Source organism: Eptesicus fuscus, chromosome 1 (assembly GCF_027574615.1).
Source record: "Eptesicus fuscus isolate TK198812 chromosome 1, DD_ASM_mEF_20220401, whole genome shotgun sequence".
In the NCBI taxonomy this organism is placed as follows: Eukaryota; Metazoa; Chordata; class Mammalia; order Chiroptera; family Vespertilionidae; genus Eptesicus; species Eptesicus fuscus.
In genome coordinates, this window is record NC_072473.1 from 50,990,523 (window position 1) to 51,010,450 (window position 19,928).

Here is a 19,928-nt window from a genome sequence, read left to right on the forward strand (position 1 = left end):
CCATGGTGTGGGGAAGTGGGTTTACGATATCTAAATCCAGCCTACCACCAGGAATGCTCAGGACCTACTCAAGAAGGCAAATAATCCCTTCCACCAATATTTACAGGGTAAAATAAGATTGTTGTTAGAGTAATAAATTTGACAGTAAAATAGTAGTCAAGTTTTCAGGCAAATTTAAATTGGCTAGTTGAAACAAGTGAATATTCTAGAAAAATTAATTGTACTGGACAAAAAGGTGTTTCTAAAGTGTTAACTAAAATTTTTATTGGTACTTCATCTCATGATAAAATTGTGCACCATATAATGAACCTAAAACAGTAATATTATAGTGCAAAAAATTAAAATTTAAAAGCCATCAAGACTATATTATAAAATTTTCAAAAGCCTCCTAACATTTAAATCAAAAAAGGAGGGGATAGTAGAGGAATATCATGTAAGGAAAAATATCCTGTAAGTAAATTACATCTAGAAAATTAATACTTTAGAAAATTAATTGTAAGGCTAAAAGCAAGACACCCATGAAAAACACACAAGGTGACAAAACAAGCCAGAGGAAAATCATTTGGGCGAAAAATGAAAAAGGATTCCCAGTCAAATTTATAGAAAATATTCCTTTATTAACTTTTGGTCAAGGATATGTTTGTATATTTTCAGAAAACAACTCTGAGACCATGTGGATTCCAGCAACAGAGAGGAATCAACAGGACTACTCCAGCCATGAAGACAGAAGAGAAGCAGTCCAGAGACGGAAGACGCTGATGTGGCCTTCCCATACTAGCAGTTAGCAGCTGTGCATCACTGCAGGTTGCCCAGGACCAAACCAGACAGAGTCGGACCTGCATTACCACCATTTGTCCACCATCCAGAACTGAAATGTCAGTGCTGACATGTACACATAAGGAACTGTTGGACATTGAAATTGGGTCTCAAAAGAACTGTTGGCCCAGAAAGAAACTCAAACTCACTACACACTGATTCATTTGCCTGTCACTATAACCATTATTGCTTGTCTCATTTTCGGTTCTTATAAGTGTATTTCTAATAGCACATGATCTCACTCATCTAGGGGAAATAATGAACAACGTAGACTGATGAACAACAACAGACCCAGAAACAAGGAGGCATGGATCAGACTGTCGGGCCTCAGGGGGTGGGTAGGGAAGGGTGGGGGTAAAGGGGGAGATTAACCAAAGGGCTTGTGTGCAAGCATATGAGCCTAACCAGTGGTAAAGGACAACAGGGTGGTGGGGGCATGTGTGGGGAGGGGTGTGGGATGGGAATGGGGGGATGAGGACAAATATGTGATACCTTAATCAATAAAGAAATTTAAAAAAAAGAATGAGTCTTTATTGTAGGAGCCACTGGCCTTGTAGCCATTGCTGACAAGGAGCCATCAGACAAAACAGTTCTTCACAACAGTCCCATACAGGCAGCTGCACACCAGGTGGTTAACAAATACATCTTTCTAACAAAGCAGCATCAGTCTCTGTACCCATGGTTATTATCTGAGTAGCTGCATGCTACTCTTAGACTCACCACATCACATAGTAGTGGCACCTGAGCTCTCTGCTCTTGCCTCTCTAGCCTCTCCCCTCTCTCCAGCCTTTACTGCACGCCTCTTGCAATAGCAGCAGCAATACACTAGCTGGTCAGTAACATATTAAAACACTTAGACAAAAGAGGCCAGTTGTCAACAGTGACATCAATCATTTGAGTTATAGAAGGGCACAGTATACTGTGAGATCGCTGTGGCCTTGCACCTGTGTATGGTATCTTAGCCTTGAACATTCTGATTAAGATTCCCATGTTCAGAGTGGCCTTGGTCGTCCAGTGTACTATTAACAAGCCCTTTCAAACTCTGTTGCCTTGACTATCTGGTGACTCTGGCATGGTTCCCACAGTAACTTACTGCTTTTCTCTTGCTGCTTTTTAAAAAATTTAATAAATCTTTATTGTTCAGATTATTACAATTGTTCCTCTTTCCCCCCCCCCCATAGCTCCCCTCCACCAGGTTCCTACCCCACCCTCTGCCCTTACCCCCGTCACTGTCCTCATCCCATAGGTGTATGCTTTTTGTCCAGTCTCTTCCCGCACCCCACACTCCCTTTTCCCCCGAAGAATTGTCAGTCCACTCCCTTTCTATGCCCCTGATTCTATTATATTCACCCGTTAATACTGTTCATCAGATTTTTTATTCCCTTGGTTTTTAGATTCACTTGTTGATCGATAAGTATTTGCTGTTCACAATTTTTATCTTTATCTTTTTCTTCTTCTTCCTCTTCTTAAAGAATACCTTTCAGCATTTCATATGATTCTGGTTTGGTGGTGATGAACTCCTTTAGCTTTTTCTTATCTGTGAAGCTCTTTATCTGATCTTCAATTCTGAATGATAGCTTTGCTGGGTAGATTAATCTTGGTTGTAGGTTCTTACTATTCATCGCTTTGAATATTTCTTGCCATTCCCGTCTGGCCTGCGTAGTTTCTATTGAGAAATTGGCTGACAATCGTATGGGTGCTCCCTTGTAGGTAAGTAACTGTTTTTCTCTTGCAGCTTTTAATATTCTCTCTTTATCCTTTGCTCTTGGCATTTTAATTATGATGTGTCTTGGTGTGGTCCTCTTTGGATTCCTTTTGTTTGGAGTTCTGTGCACTTCCTCGACTTGTAAGTCTATTTTTTTCACCAGGGAGGGGAAGTTTTGAGTCATTATTTCTTCAAATAGGCTTTTAGTATCTTGCTCTCTCTCTTCTTCTGGCACCCCCATAATTCTGATGTTGGTACGCTTGAAGTTGTCCTGGAGAATTCTTACACTATCTTCAAATTTTGGATTCTTTTTTTTTTTTTTTTTTTTGCATTTCTCGAGGAGTGTTTTTTGCTTCTTTATATTCCAAATCTTTGACTTGATTCTTGCAATCCTCTAGTCTGCTTTTAGGTCTCTGTATAATATTTTTTATTTTAGTCAGTGTATGCTTAATTTCTAGTTGATCCTTTTTCATATCTTTGAGGTTCTCATTAAGTTTATTGGCCTTTTCTAGGAAATACTTGAAAAAACCTTATAACCATGGTTTTGAACTCTATATCCAGTCTTTTGCTTTCATCCATTTCCTTCATTTGTGGCCTGCCTCTTTGTTTCCTCATTTTAGCTGCTTCCCTGGGTTGATGTAGTGGCTTTGTGTGCTAGGTGTCCCTTCAGGTCCCAGTGGTTCAGCCTCCTCCGTTACCTGAGGTGGGGTGCACCCCTTTGTGGGCTGTATGTGCAGTCTTGTTGTAGTTAAGCCTTGATTGTTGTTGGTATCACTGGGGGAAGTTGACCTCCAGGCCAATTGGCTGTGAGGATCAGCAGTGTCTCTGCTGGGAGAGCTTCTGTGCTCAGCTTGGGTGGGGCAGAGTCTCAGGGCTGAGCAGACAGCCTTGGTTTCCCGGAAGCCCCTTCCTACAAGGCCCCTGTGTCTTAGTGTCCCGTGGCAAAGGCTGCACTCACCTCTGAGAGAAGGCTGCCCTGAGTTTCGCCTGCTGCCAGACAGTCCAGGTTCTCCCTGAGTGAGTTTGGGTAGTATCACCTGGAACTGAATTTTGTGGAGGTTTTGTTTTCCTCCCGAACGAGGAAGCTAGCTGCAAGCTTGCTGTCGGCCGTCAGCGCCGCAGGTGTCCGAGCAGTGCCACTCATCTCCCAGTCGCGCTGTGTTTCTCCCAGCCGGCAGCGTTTCTTCCAGCCAGCAGCATTTCTCCCAGCCACGCCGCAAGTCTGCCAGCCGGGCAGCATTTCTCCCAGCCAGGCAGCATTTCTCCCAGCCGCGAGTCTCCCAGCTGCGTATTCCACCGCCCGTCCTTTCCACTCGCGCGGGACTCTGCACCTGTCCTCCACAGTTCCTCTGGGTTTGTGTCCTTCTATCTTTCCTTCTAGTTGTAGATTTTCCACTAAGCCAGCTTTCCGGTGGTTCTGGTCGATGTCCGCTCTCTCATCCAGTTGCAGTTTTGAAATTGTTGTGCGAGGCAGGAATATAGGTGTTTACCTAAGCCGCCATCTTGGTTTCTCTCTCTCTCTTGTTGCTTTTAATATTCTTTCTTGTCTTTAAGCTCTGGCATTTTAATTATGATGTGTCTTGGTGTGGGACTCTTTGGGTTCTTCTTGTTTGGAACTCTGTGTGCTTCCTGAACTTGTGAGTCTATTTCTTTCACTAGGTAGGGGAAGTATTATGTCATTATTTATTCAGCTAGGTTTTAAATATCTTGCTCTCTCTCTTCTCCTTCAGGCACACCCATAATGCGAATGTTGGTACACTTAAAGTTGTCCCAGAGGCTCCTTACATTATCTTTATACTAGTGCCCTGGTGCATGGATTCATGCACATTGAAAGGAAATTAATTAGAAGAAATATTTTAATGTCACTATTCACATCTTGCTAATGAAAAGAAAATAGGATTCTACTGAGTCTCCTATCTACCTACTCCAGGACTTCTGTGAGGATCAAATGAGATGAGGCATGTGAAAATGCTTCACAAACATTTGGTTAAACTGTGAAATGTTTGCACCTGGCTATAAAGCAAGTCAGGTTCCTGGGCTGAAGAAACTCCAAGGAGGCTAGTTGCTAGAGAGAGGAAGCCAGGCATTGCTATGTGACATCATTACCCAGCGCCCACAGTAACCATTTCTGGGCTGAACTGGGATGTGGTCAACATTTTGCATCATGGGGTCTTGGCAGCATTGGCTGTGATTTGTTTGGGTGTTGCTCCTGGGTGGTGGCGGGGCTTGTGCCGCACTTGGGGGAAGCTGAATGCTGGTTTGTTGGCGCCAGGTCTGTGGTGCCATTTATTTTTAATTGGCCAGTGCATGTCATGGCAGCTCCTGCCTTGAGTGTCTGCCCCCTGGTGGTCAGTGCATATCATAGCTACCAGTCAGATGGACAGACACTTAGCCTTTTATATATATACTAGAGGCCCGGTGCACAAAATTTGTGCATGGGGGGGAGGGGTTCCCTCAGCCCAACCTGCACCCTCTCCAATCCGGCACCCCTTGGGGGATGTCTGACTGCTGGTTGAGGCCCGATCTCAGGGATCAGGCCAAAACTGGCAGTTGGACATCCCTCTCACAATCCTGGAATGCTAGCTCCTAATCACTCACCTGCCTGCCTGCCTGGTCGCCCCTAACTGCTCCCCTGCCATCCTGGTCACCTCTAACTACCCCCTGCTGCTGGCCAGGTCACCCCAACTGTCCCCTCCCTGCCATCCTGGTCGCTCCTAACTGCCCCCCGCACCAGCCTGGTCACCACTTATTGCCCCCCCGCTGACCTGGTTGCCCCTAACTTCCCCCCTCTGCCAGCCTGGTTACCCCTAACTGACTCCCCTGCTGGCCTGGTCACCTCCAACTGCCCATCCCACCGGCCTAGTTGCCCCTCACTGCCTGGTCGTAGGCAGCCATCTTGTGAGGGCGTGATGGTCAATTTGCATATTTCCTCTTTATTATATAGGATTGCCAGTGCATGTCATGTGTACCAGATGGTCAGACAGATGGATGAATGGATGGTCACTTAGCTTTTTATATATATAGACTAGAGGCCTGCTGCATGAAATTCGTGCATGGGAGAGTCCCCTCAGCCCAGTCTGCACCCTCTCCAATCTGGTTTAGGCAGTTGGACATCCCTCTCACAATCCTGGACTGCTGGCTCCTAATCACTCACCTGCCTGCCTGCCTGGTCACCCCTTACTGCTGCTCCTGCCATCCTGGTTTCCCCCAACTGCTCCCCCCCCACCAGCCTAGTTGCCCCTCACTGTCCCCCCTGCCAGCCTAATCACCCTGAACTGCCCCTCCTGCCAGCCTGGTTGCCCCCAACAGCACCCCCTTGCCAGCCTGTTTGCCCCTAACTGGCCCCCTGCCAGCCTGGTCACCCCTTACTGCCCCCCTGCTGGCCTGGTCGCCCCCAACTGCCCCCCTCTGCTGGCCTGGTCAACCCTAACTGCCCCCCCACCAGCCTGGTTGCCCTTCATGGGCGCCCCCCCCACTGGCCTGGTCACCCCATGCAGCCTGCTGTTCAGTTGTTTGGTCATCCCTCACCAATCCCCCTGCCAGCCTTGTCGCCCCACACTGCCTGTGTTCAGTCATTCATCCAGTTGTTTCAGTCATGATGGCCCCTGGCTTTTTATATGTTAGGATAGATATTTAGATTCTTTTTTCTTTTTGCTCTTCGGATTGGGTGGTTTTTGCTTCCTCATATTCCAAATTGCTGATTTGATTCTCAGAATCCTCTCCTCTACTGTTGAACCCCTGAAAATTATTCTTTATTTTGGTTAGTGTATGCTTCATTTCTAACTGTTGTGTTTTTTTTTATGTCTTTTACATTCTCACTTAGATCCCTGAAAGTCCTACTAAGTTCCTTGAAGCTTTGCTTGAGTCCCTTGAAGCTCTTATTAAGATCCTTGAGTAACCTTGTAACCATTGTTTTGAACTCTGTATCCCATAGTTTGCTTGCTTCCATTTCCTTCATTTGTAACATGTTTATTTGTCTCCACATTTTGGCTGCTTCCCTATGTTTGTTTCTATGTATTATGTAGAGCTGCAATGTTTCCTGGAATTCTTAGAATGGCTTTGTGTAGTAGGTATCCTATAGGGCCCAGTGGCTCAGCCTCCCCAGTCACCTGAGCTAGGCACTTTAGGTGCACCCCTTTGTGGGCTGTGTGCACAGTCTTGTTGTAGTTGAGCCTTGATTGCTGTGGGTGTCACTGGGAGGAATTGACCTCCAGGCCAATTGTCTGTGAGGACCAGCTGCATCTACAATGGAAGAGCTGCTGTTTAGGAGATACCCCTATGGAGCAGAACTTACTTCAGTGGGGCTTACTTCACCAAGTCTGTCCCTTGAATGTGTCACTCATGGATGTGTAGAGTTGTGATCTGGTATAGCTGGTCTAAAGCTGTCCACTGGGTGCACTGGCTCTAGGGCCTCCTGGGAGGTGCAAAGTCAGCCACTGCATTGGGCCACCCAGAAGGAGCTACAGAGAGATCCACAGGTGGCTGCTATTTGTATTGGGCTAAGAAGTGCCCAGACCAGGTCCAGCTGTGAAGCAATGCAGGCTGGTGCTAGTGCTGGGTCTTGGGCCTTTTATTGATAGGTTTTGGGCCCACCAATGCCAGCTGCAGCTTGTTTGATAGATTTTAGCAAAGTCTGAAGCTGGGCCAGGACAGGCCATTCCTATGGAAAAGCCACTGGAAACAGCTTGGGTGGGTGTCAAATTGGATGGGGTGGGGTCTCAGGGAATCACTAGGTCTGAGTGAACAGTGTGAGCCAGGCTGATGGAGCCTCAGATATGGCTTCCAGCCAGGGCTTCAATGAGGGAGGTCCCAGTACAGGAACAATGACTCCTTTGAGCACCCCCATCTAGGAGAAAGCTGCCCCCAAGTTCCTGCCCGGATGCCAGACAGTCCAGTTCCTTCCTGTATTTGTCTGGGTCTCCCAAAGCCACCTAGTGCTGGAACGCAGAGGAATTGAGTCCGAGTAAGTTCGCGCACCGGCCCTTTAAAAGGAACACCTGAGTCTCTGGCAGCCTCAGTGTCACTCAACCATAATCTCCGCTACTTTTTACTGCCCAAAGTTATGGGGACTTCTCTTCCCAGCTCTGGAACCCTGGACTGAGAGTCTGGTGTGCATCTTGGACCCACTGATTCTTACAGGCAGCCTCTGCAGAGGTGATCTCCCTCTGGATTATAAAAATGGCACATGTGGGTGTCAGACCAGCCCATTCTGCCCCTCTGCCCCTTCTACCAGTCTCAATGAGCTTTCTTCTTTACTTCTCTAGTTGTAGGACTTCCATTCAGGCAGCTTTCAGGTGGTTCTGAACAATAGTAGTTCTGTATTTTTGTTGCAATTTTGATGTGGTTGTGTGAGGTGGTGTGTACCAGTGTTTACCTACATTGCCATCTTGGTTCCTCAGAACAAATTGTTTATCTTGAAAACATGTACATAATATCTGATCCAAGTAACTTTTAAGGGTAAACTAGATAGAACTTATCTATTTTAGTGATGATTGGGTATGAGAGAGAATGACTCCTGGGTTTCTAAATTACATAACTGGCTAGTTGGGGGTACCAGTCACTGAAAAAGGGGAAACTGGTAGAGAATCAGATCTTGAGGGGAGACCATGGGTTTGGTCTTGGATGTATTGCATTTGAGTCATGTTTCAGTAATCTCATTAGAGATATAAATATGAGATCCAGACCATGGGCATGGATGAGATTTCCTCATGAGAGAGTATAGAGTGAGAAGATAAGGCAGTTTTGAGGAACTCTAACATTCAAAAGCTAGTTAGAGAAAAATGATCCCCAAAGAAAACCAAGGAGTTCTCAGAGAAGTAGAAGAAAAACAAACTAAGGAGGCTAACAGAAGAAAGTGTCTCAATAAAGAGGAAGTGGTCAATAATATCAAATGCCACTGAGATGTCAAATAAATTAAGGATTGAAAATATATTTTGGATTTAATAGCATGAAGGTTGTTGGTGACCTGCCTGAGAGAAAACACTTTCAAGGTAGAGACAGAAGCATGATGGAAGATGGCTGGGGAGTGAATATAGAAAACTCTTTTGATAATTTATTTGGAAGGGCTGAAGAATGAATGATAACTGGAGGGGGTGTGGAGTTGAGAGAGACATTATTTTAAGATGGAAGAGACTGTTTTTTCTTGCTACTGAGAAGGGTCCAGTTGAGAGAAAGAGGTTGAATACATAGTTGATAGTGTAAACAGGTGGGAAAAGATAAACTACCAAACACTAGTGGAAGGAATGGGCCTCTAAGAAGAAAGACACGTCCTGCTCTATTACAGGAGGAAAGTCCTACAGAGGGATAAGGTAATGTGGGAAGTACCCTGTCTGATGCTTCAATCTTCCCAATGAAGTAAACAATTAAGTTTTCTGTTATGAGAAAGAGTGAATGTGGACGCAGGGGCTTGAGACTTAAAAAAATAGTGAAGAAGATTTGAAATAGTCTTCCTGTAAAATGAGAGGTCCTAAAACAATTTAGTACTTGGTAGGATTGTGAAGCAGTGTTGAGGGCTCAATTGAAACTGGTGATTTATAGTAGAGCAGATCCAGTTTGTGACAATGTAGGTAGTTGGCTGAGGTGAAGTGGAAGAGATGAGGATTTTAGGAACCAGGAGGTACAAATAATGGCTGAATCATCAACATGGACAATGAAGTGCCCTATAATGATGGCAGGACTTGCAGTGATGGGTGGAAAAGCTAGTGAGACAGAAACTAAAGTCTTCATTGAGAGAGTGTATTTGTTTCCTAGAACTGCTATAACAAATTGCCACAAACTGGGTTGCTTATAGCAAGAGAAATGTATTCTATAGCAGTTCTGGAGGCCAGAGTACTAAATCAAGGTGTTGGAAGGATTGCTTCAAAGGACTGGTTCATTCTATGGGCTCTGATGGAGATCTATTTCATGCATCTCTACTGGTTTCTGGTGGTTGCCACCAATCCTTGTCATTCCTTGGCTTAGCTTGTGGTCCCATTGCTCCAATCTCAGCTTCTGTCATGAAATGGCCATCTTCCCGCTATGTGTGCCTCTGTGTCCAAATTTCTCTCTATTTGTAAGGACGTGACACCAGTCAGGAGCCCACTCAAATCCAGTATGACCTTATCTTAACTTGATTACATCTACAAAGATTCTATTTTCAAATAAGGTGACCTTCACAGGTGCTGGGGGATAGGACTTTAACATATCTTTTTGGGAGACACAATTCAAACAACTACAGAGGATATGACTAGGAAGTCTGTACTTGACAACAATGAGGAGTGAGTATTGAATCAAAACAATGTGAGCCTTAAAAGAGCTGAAGTTTTTGCAAGTTGGAGAAAAACTAGTGGTCTGAAAGTAATGAGGAGCAAAAAAGACACCTACTCTACCTCCTGACCCTATGGTACTAGAAAAGACAACAAGCAGCCTCACCTAGGAAGGCAGCAGAGGAAAGAGAGCCTTTGGGTAGAACTAGCTTTCTGTTGGATAAAAGAGGTTGAGAATGCTGCTAAGCGAGCAGCTGGTCCAGAAGGCTCTGATGGAAGAGTTGGGAAGATGTAGCAAAACTGGAGGGATGGATTGGGTCAAGAAAAAATCAGAGCAGTATGATAATTAATGTGAGGGTAGAGGTGAGGCTTACAATTGGGGAGTGAAATAATGACTTTGGGAGATGTGGGGTAGTGTGGATTTAGTCCTAGTATCTTTGAGAAGTTGTTAGTCTCTCTCTCAGCCTGGGTTGGTGGCAGCTGCAGGAGACACAGACTTTGCATACTATAAGCTCTAGAATAATGGTGGCCCAATGGGTTACCTCTGTACCTTTGTGACCCAGAGTGGGGTGAAGTCTGGGGTGAAGTCACTGCTTCAATTACCTAGGGATGAGGCTGAATTGATTCCTCACACTACAAATAGGAAGTGAGAGGAAAAGCCCAATGTGGGCTAAAATATGGTCATTTACTTCTCTTGATTTTGACTGAGAAGGTGTTGAAATATCTAAGAGGAATCCCCTAGGTTGTAGGTCTTAAAATGGGGCCCTCTATCTCTCTGCCCCATCTGTGCCAACTCACCCATCACAGCCAAACAATCAAGCAAGCTGCAAATGCTATTTGGTATAAATTCAGGCAATTATACAGAATCACTAACCTCTTCTGAGTGGAGGTAAAGAAAGCATGAACTCTTGTGTTCAAATTCTTCCTCTGCCACTTGCTAACTGTGTGACCTTACTTTCTTCATCTGGAAAATGGAGACAATAACCGTTCCTATCTCACAGAATTATTGTCATGGAGTATTAAGTGACTTAATGTATTTAAATGCTTAGAACAGTACCTGGTACATACTAACAACTATACTAGTATAAGTGATTGTTTTGATTGTTATTAACTGTCCCATCCTTCTACTTAATCACTTGATACTACCTGCTTGCTAAAATCCTAACTTGAATAACGGCTTTTGACACTCCTCCTGTGGGGGCTCTTCCCTGTTTACTTCTAGACCAAATAAGTCCAGGTTCTTGAGCTGTTCCTCATATGATTTGGCTGCTCGTGTACCAGCCTAGAGACTCACATTTGAACACTTTGCACTCTGTCATTGTATCCCTGTTTAAATGGAGCACAATGCTCTCTGAGTGGGATGTGACAGGCATAGAGAAGGGTAGAACCATCTTTTCTCTTGTTCTGGTTCTACACTTCTATTAATGCAGTCTAAAAATTTAATTACCTATTTTGGCATCATCAACACTCTGTTGGCTCATATTGACTTTACAATAAAATCTAGATCTTTTTCATATATGTTGTTGTTAAACCAGGCAGGTATATTCTATCCTGTACTAGAAGAATAAACCAGCTAGTTGCTGGGAGAAAGTCAGTTCAGCAGCCAAAGCCCAGTAACTGAGGGGTTTAGTAAGAAAGGAAATGTGGTCTAAACAAGTAGTTGGTGGTTGGGTTCTTGACAGATGCTACCAGTTGCTTGCCCAATAAGGATTTCCCTCTTCCTCCTTACTTACAGAATCCCAACTTTATTCAGAGCAACAATGTGCCCAGCTAAAAGCATTAGTTTTCCCAGCTTCCTTTGCATCTAGAAGTGTCTGTATGACACAAATCTAATCAGGGATATGTAGGTGGGTGACACTGGAGAGAGTGTTCCATTCTGGACAAAAAGTAAAGCTTCTCGAGAAGATCCTTTGTCCTTAGCTTTCCTGTCCTGTAGCTGTTTCCCTATCTATAATACAGACATACGGCCGGAAGCTGCAGCAGCTATCTTGTGACCACGAGACAAAAAGCAAATAGATAAAAGCCTTCCCGCAGTATGGTGGAGATGAAAAGCCAGGATCTTGATGACATGTTGAACTGCCTTATCAGCTCTGGACCATGCCAGGGAATTTTTGTTGCATAAGACAAATAAACCTCTATCTACTTAAGCCACTATTGCAGAATTGTCTGTTTTTTGTTTGTTTGTTTTGTTTTTGTGGCAAAAAGTACACCTAACTGAAATAGGGTTACAACATAGGAAAACTGGGGATCCAATCAGAGGGTAAACATGACTACAGGAATTTAGCCATTAAGAAATACAAGTGGGCAGTTAGGATCAGAGAAGTCACTAGGCTATCAGGCCTCAGTCACTGGGTAAGGGTCAGGGTCAGGATGATAGAGCAAAAGAGCATGACTGGGTCTAAGCCCTGACAGGGGACTGGTGGTCAGGCAGCATCTCTGACTGGGGGACTCAGACATAGGACATGAGACATATGGCCAGGGATCATAAATGGGCAATATGGTAGAGGCTCATTGGAAACTTGAGGTCAGAATCAGATTGGTGGCAAAGGAACTACTTGATGCAGAGTTCCAGTATGTAGGGTGGGGTTATTTCAATCCTTCGTGTCTTAGGACAGGTGCAGTCTGCAGCTGGGGAATATTACTTCAACTATAAAGGGAGGAGGAGAACAGAGGGTGGGATCCAGGCAAAGCCTGACAAGCATCAGCTCAAGCTGTGCTTTAGCCTTCCTGACACTCTTTTTACAGGTTCTTAAATTCACCCTTAATTTCTTGTTTCCATCTTTTGCCCATGACCTTTTAAGATCTGAGCTTAACAGAAAGTTAACAAATGTGTAACTCTGTTGGTCTCTCTAAATGGCTACCACTTTTTATTCTTCCTAATTGTCAGAATTTCGCTGTGGAAAACCTTCCCTTCTCCCCTATACTCCAAGGAGTCTTCCCCCTGCCTGGATTGAGAGCACTCTGGGTGCCCTGGGAAGTGACCCACCTTTATCCTCTGCCTTTAGCCTCTGCTGATCTGGAAGTGGGTGTAGAGAAAGAGCTGGGAAGAAGGCTGGCCAGGACCCACCAGTTCTGGGGAGCAGCAACCCCATTCCTACCTGGTTATTTTGCTTCAGAAGCCTGGAGCAAATGCCTTCCCTTCCCCCATCCCAATTTCTTGTGTCCTCTAGAGCGAGAGAATGAGAGCTTCTGACCACTGGTGTGCTACCTTTTTTCTTTTGTGTGCAGCAGGTGCTGTGTGGGTAAGTTATTGCTATATTGTGCTCCTGGGAGAAATTGACCTTTGCTGAGACACTTTTTGCCCTGTGTGTGCTGGGGAGAAGGAAGAGGTCTTGCCTGAGTGCTCAGAGCTGAAAGCTTAGGCTTGTCAGGCTGCTCTTTCATTGGCGCGCAAGGCTGTCAATCATTATGGCTGTGCCCATCAGTTCTGAACTAGGTATCTCTAAGCGACTAGCCTTCTTTGTTATACAGAACACTGAACCCTCCAAGGACTGAACAAAGAGTCACTCTAGAAAGAAACAGTTGCTAGATGGGCAGGGGCAGTTGTGCCAATGTCACTAAATCAAACCCTTTGGTTTCATCCTCCTTATTCAGGCCCTGTCTCTACTTTATGCCTTACATTTCGACCCATCCTAGGTCCTTTCCATTCTACCTCTATCATTTCCCTCCCATGTGCATTTCCTCTCCCCACCCCTAATACTGCATTCTTTGTTCAGCCCTTAACACCTCTCACCTGGACTACTCTAACCAGGCTCCTAACCAGTTTCCTTGCCTCAAGTCTCCTCCCACCCACCCCCCACTCCAATCCAGTCTCCATCCTGCAGCCAAATCAACTTTCTAGAAATACAAATCTGCCGAAAATCTTTCAGCCTCTTCTGTGGCTCTTATTACCCTTGGGATAAAGTCCAAACTGCTTAGCACGGCACCCAGGGCCTTTTGTTATTGGTTCCTACTAAATCCTCACCCTCATTTTTGAAAGTGCTCCCCTTTCACAACTAGTCACAATGAATTACTTTGCAGGTTTCTGAACATGCCATTCTTGGCTTGGCTTCTGGGCCTTTACATATGACATTCCCTCTGCTTGGGACATCCTTCACACACCACCTTCTCTCTTGTCTAGGCAATTCTTACTCAGCCCTTAAGAATTCAACTAAACTCCTTCAGCCCAAGACAGGTATTTTATTCATTTCTATATCTTGGATGCCTAATACAGCGTCTGGACCGTAACATATCGTCAATAGACATTTGCGGAATAAATAAATGAATGGATGCCCCACCCCCAACTCAAGTGGCTGTGTGCAAAATCATCTCTGAGGGAAGCTGACAGAGTTGATCAGTGCTCACCTCTATGATAGGAAGCCCTCTCCTCCCTCCCATTCATATCATTCTTGTTTCAATGGATTGCAATGCCTCCTTTAAAATGTCTGCATCCCTAATTCACCATTGATCTTCAGAGAGAGTGGGAGGGAGGGGGAGAGACACACAGAGAGAAACATAGATGTGAGAGACACACATCGATTGGTGGCCTCCTGAATGCACTCAGACCAGGGCCAAGGATAGAGCCTGCAACCAAGGTACATGCCCTTGACCGGAATTGAACCCGGAACCCTCCAGTCTGCAGGCCAACGTTCTATCCACTGAGCAAAACCAGCTAGAGTGAATTCCACTACTTCTTTAGGAACCAGCTCAAACTCTCCCTCTTCCAGAAACTTTTCCTGCATCCACCCCAACCCACCCTGGCCCATCTCTGAATAGTGCTAATGATCCACATCTATCTTATTTAGCCATTGGCATTTCCTCATGTTACTCAGGGGAAAACCAAGACTCAGTGAGAGAAAGGACTCTCTCAAGGGCACATAGCATGTCAGTGGTAGAACTATTACCTGAACCCAAGTCTCCAGGAAAGCCCTAACCAACATATATGCCTTGCTTCCTCATATAGACTATAATTTCCTGTATGGCAGGAAGGACTGTGTCTTCCACCCCTTCATTTTTTTCCAGGGTTTACTGGAGTGTTAAGAGAGCTCTAGACCAGTGATGGCGAACCTATGACACGCGTGTCAGCACTGACACGCGTAGCCATTTCTGATGACACGTGGCCGCATGCCGAGGATGAAACATTTGCTGCTCCCGAGGATGAAACATTTGCGACTAGAGTCTTGGAGTTAGTTTTTTCCTCAAAGTGACACACTACCCGAGTTATGCTCAGTTTTTTGGCGAAGTTTGACACACCAAGCTCAAAAGGTTGCCCATCACTGCTCTAGACTCTAGAGCCAGACTGCCTGGGTTTCTATCTTGGCTTCATTGGTTATTAGCTGTGTAACCTGAGGCAACTTAGCCACTCTAAACCTCAGCTTCCTCATATGGAATGAAAATAACAGTAGACATAAGATTGTTGTGAAGATTAAATGAAATAATGTGTGTAAAGTGCCTAGAGCAGTAACCAAACACCTAGTATACATGCAATAAACAGTATTTTTATTGTTATTATTCTCAATATTAGCAAATCCTTACTGGTAATGGTTGATTAAAAATTAGAATGTGGGAGTTACTGGGAGTGGGACGGAGTGAGAAAAGGAAGTAGACAACCAGACCACTCTGAGATTTGGTGAAATCCAAACAAGGTTAGTGGCACAGCAGGACGTTTGTTCATCAGAGTTCTTAGTGCCATGTGACTCTGTGAGGGCCCCAAGCACATGGATCCATCTGGGCGGCACTGCTTCCCGAACTATCGTTCAGCTATTCTCAGCAGCCTATAGGGGGAGCCAGGAAGCTAAAACGGGGAAGAGGCTGCTGGAAATCTTACTAAGGGCAGAAACGACACCCCATCACTAATAACCATCTTAGCCCACTGTCGTGCCCCCCTCAAGGACGCACTCCTAGCTCTGTCCCGAACAGCTGCTAAGCAGGGAGCTGTCATTCAGCACCAGGGGCCGCCTTGGCCTCAGGCAGGACAGCGGAGTTAGGGACAAGGGACTGGTCCGATCCGCAGCCAGCTCCAGCTTCGCCTAGTCACGGGGACAGGGGAGGCAGCGAGACGCTACGGAGATGCCTCCTGCCTCCGAGAATCACCCCCAGAAAGCCCCCGAACCCTCGGGGGCAGTGAGCAGCCGCCATGGGGAGGAAAGGGCGCTTGGGTTGGCGGGGGTGGGGGAACGCCAGGACCTGGCGGGTGCACGCGAGGAGTGGGTGGATGAACGGAGGCGCTGAAGTGAATGGAGTTGGGGGTGGACTGGAAACATCCCCAAACAGCACAGACTGTGGCCGGCGGGGGCTGGGGGGCCGGGCGGCGGGGGGGTGGCTGGGGGGGGGGGGGGGAAGAGTCCTAAGGCGCAGGCGCAGTCGGGGCCCCAGTCCTGTTCCCTCCTCCTCTCCGTGCCTCTTTCTCCGCCCCGCTCCCCACCAAACACACTCGCACACGGGCTCTCAAGGTGTTCTCACAGCGGAAGATGGCGACAGACTGAGGGGGCATGGCCAGCGGGAACCACGGGCCGTGCCGCTCTGCGGCCGCCTCAGCGGTGCGAACGAGAAGCAGAAGCTAGAAGCGCACTAAGTAAAGCCCGGCGTCCGCGTCCGCGTCCGGCGCCTGTGGCGCTGCTGGGAGCCAGGTGGCCCGCCCGAGCCGGAACTCCGGGAGCATCCGGCGAGGAGCCAGAGCAGAGCCGGCCCAGAACCGGCCCCGCGAACGGCCAGAGCGAGAGCGAAGCCCGAAGGGCCAGGCAGCGGGCCGACCGGCGGACCTAGGAGGGCGCGAGAGAGGCAGGAAGCGGAGCGGCGCGGCGCGGGCGGACGGGCGGGAGCAGAGCGGCGCGGGGCGAGCGAGCGGAGCGAAGCGCGGCGACCGGGCCCGCACGGCGGCGCTGAGGGGCGCAGAGGTGCGCCGAGCCCAGCCGAGACGGCCGGAACGGAGTGCGAGCAGGGCTGCCGCCGGCGCCGAGTGGAGTGTAGCGGAGCAGAGGGCAGCTGAGGGGCCCGACACTATGAAGAGCGCGGCGCTGCCGCCGCAGCCGCCACCGCCCCAGTGCCCCGCACCGCCCCCCGCCGGGACGCCGGGCAGCGCCTAGCGGGCCGGGTGGCCGCGCCCGGGCTACAAGCGAGGGAGCGCGGGAGGGGCGCGGGGACGACACAAGAGCGCTCCGCGACTCCGGCCTGAGTGGGGCCCCGGGCCGGCCGGCCTGCCTCACCATGCAGCCCCCGAGGTAGAACCTGGACGGCGCCGAGGAACGTGGAGCGGCGGGCAGCCCGCTCGCTCGCCGGAGACGGCCTCGTGCCTGCCTGCTTTCTCCAGCCCGGACCCCCCTGAAATATGTTCAGGGGCGCTTGGATGTGGCCTGGAAAAGACGCCGCCGCGCTGACTATCTGCTGCTGCTGCTGCTGCTGGGCTCCCAGGCCGAGCGACAAACCTTGCGCCGATTCCGAGCGGGCGCAGCGATGGCGACTGTCCCTGGCGTCCCTGCTCTTCTTCACCGTGCTCCTCGCTGACCATCTGTGGCTGTGCGCGGGGGCCCGGCCCCGGGCCAGGGAGCTGAGCAGCGCCATGCGGCCACCCTGGGGGACCAACCGTGAGCGGCAGCCAGTGCCTCCTCGTGCGGTGCTGCCACTGCTGCAGCCGTCCGGCGAGCCCAGTGCGCCCCCAGGCACCTGCGGTCCCCGATATAGCAACCTGACCAAAGCCGCTCCCGCCGCCGGTCCCGGGCCGGACTGCGGCGGCATCCCAGAGCCCACGGGGCTGGATGCAGCTTGCACCAAATTGCAATCTTTGCAGAGACTTTTCGAACCGACTACCCCAGCCCCACCTCTGCGGCCCCCTGACTCCCCTTCCCGTGCTCCGGCCGAGTTCCCCTCCGCCCAAAAAAACTTGCTCAAAGGCCACTTTCGGAACTTCACTCTCTCCTTTTGCGACACCTACACGGTCTGGGACTTGCTGCTGGGCATGGACCGCCCCGACAGCCTAGACTGCAGCCTGGACACCCTGCTGGGGGACCTGCTGGCCGTGGTGGCCAGCCCGGGCTCCGGGGCCTGGGAGGTGTGTAGCAACTGTATCGAGGCGTACCAGCGGCTCGACCGACATGCTCAGGAAAAATATGACGAGTTTGACCTCGTGCTGCATAAATACTTACAGGCGGAAGAGTACTCAATCCGGTCCTGCACAAAAGGCTGTAAGGTAGGGACTGGCATCCGTGGCCACGAGGCGGAAGTAGTGGTGATGGGCCCGAGAAAAGAAAAAAAAAAGAGGTCTCCCCCTCTGCCCAGCACACCTCCTCCCAATACCCCCACCATTTGAGCGCTGCTTTGGAACCCGCCCTGGAGGAGCCTCAGGGATTCAGGTCAGGTCACCACCTGGCCAACTTCTATTAATTCCAGGTTTGGGCATGGTCTGACTGGGGCCTCCTGGCGCCCTGCCCCGCTTGAGGAGGGAGGGGTCTTGGGGCCCTTGGCTGGCAAAGGGGTGGAAAGAGGGATCTGGCCTCCATCTTCAGCCATAGGTACCCTCTTTCCTAGGCTGTAATTGAAAGTCTTGGGAGTGGCTGGTGCTGGGGGAAGGCCAAAGGCGGAAGGAAGAATATTTGTCAACCTAGCCCTCATCCTTTGGCCCCAGGAATGGGCTAGAGGAGGGGCACCCCTGCTTGTGGGGCACACCACACTGTTGACCTTATGTGACCTGAGGTGGCCCGTCAGAACCTAGATAGGTGGAGCCTGTCATCTCCCAAGGAGAAGCTCCTTGCCAACAACTCTTCCCTGACAAAAGGAGCTGGGAACAGAGCACAAGCTCCCAGTGCTTTCCCAGCGCCCTGGGGTGGCAGTGGGAGGACAGCTGGCTTTCTGGCTTATGGGAAAAGGAATCCAGAGTAGAGGCGACGCTGCTGCAGAACGGGCCTGCCTAGGGCAGAGCTGAGTTGAGAAACTTCTTGACCCTCAGCAGGATAGTTCTGGGCAGTAGGTGTATGGGGGCTGGAAACACTTGTGACATCATGCTACTCCCTTGTTGGCTCAGCCTGGCCAGATGGCCCGCCTTTGGGAGGAAAGAGAACAGCAAGGTCAAAGGGTCAAGTGACAAGGAGATAGGGTGGGCTGGTGGCCTCACCCATCCTCAAGCAGGGACTGGGTGGGGGAAGTGGGGGAGATACTGGGATCTAGAAAGGGAGATAGTTGCCTCCTATTCTAGCTTGTCTCCCACCAAGGCTTTGGAGAGGGGCAGAAAGTGCCCCTTTCCATCCAGTGTGCCCCCTGTATACTTCAGTAGGATTCCATGCTCTTGGTAGGCTCCTTATATGGTTGGGTAGGTAAGGGGTAGCTCCTTGCTTCTGACTTCACTTTCTCATTCTCCTTTTCCCTTTTCTCGTAACCTACCTGTCTTTCTCCCGCCTCCCTCAGCCTCAGCTGACTCACTGCCTCACTCACACTACCAAATGAGATATTTCATTTCTTAAAGGTGTACACACACACACACACACACACACACACACACACTGTCATACACCATACACCACCACCACTACCCCGGGCAAAGTCACACAGATATAGAGAGGTTGTCACACCAAACAGTGCCATGGAAGCAGGCACCCACACGTACATCTCCCCACCATGTTAGAGACACAAAGGCAGAAATCCTGTCACATGAAGAAGGACATATTTTGTCATAAAGAGATAGAGACACATATATATACACTCAGTGGGAATAGATGGACATGACCCAATAGTAGAAGGAATATAGAATGTGTGTCTTTTGTGGCCCTCAATTCAATCCCGTGGCCCCAACTTTTCCTTTTCTTCAATCACCAGGATGAATGAGAGACCATGCCACAACTTTTCCATAGGTTTTCCCCATGTTATAGTTGGCTTCAAGCTGTGTCTGATCCCACGGTAAATAAAAATCACTCATGTTGATTATTTTTACTAGGCAGTTTAGTATAGGAGAAAGACCACTGATCTCCAGGATTTAGGCCTTATCAGCCTCTACCACTTGTTAACAGAATGACCTTGGGCATGTCACTTCACTTTAAGCTTTCATTTGCTCAGTTATAAAACAGGGATAATAATCCTTACTCTGCCCACATTCTGAGTCTTTTGTGTGAGATTCAAGTAGGAAGAGAGGTAGCTGATAATATTTTAAAATAATATAACATCCAACATTGTTCTCCCATATATTATGAGATCACAAC

At 48.4% G+C, this 19,928-nt stretch overlaps 1 protein-coding gene across 1 annotated transcript in view; it reads left to right on the forward strand.

Annotated features, from left to right (window-relative positions):
* The first annotated feature begins 16,488 nt into the window (after window positions 1-16,488).
* The window catches only part of NALF2 (NALCN channel auxiliary factor 2), a 39,701-nt gene continuing 36,261 nt past the window's right edge, over window positions 16,489-19,928 (forward strand). The window contains exon 1 of the mRNA XM_008155953.3: window positions 16,489-17,929. Within this exon, the coding sequence (XP_008154175.1) occupies window positions 17,072-17,929 (858 nt within the window). The 5' untranslated portion in view covers window positions 16,489-17,071. The remainder of the gene's footprint in view (window positions 17,930-19,928) is intronic.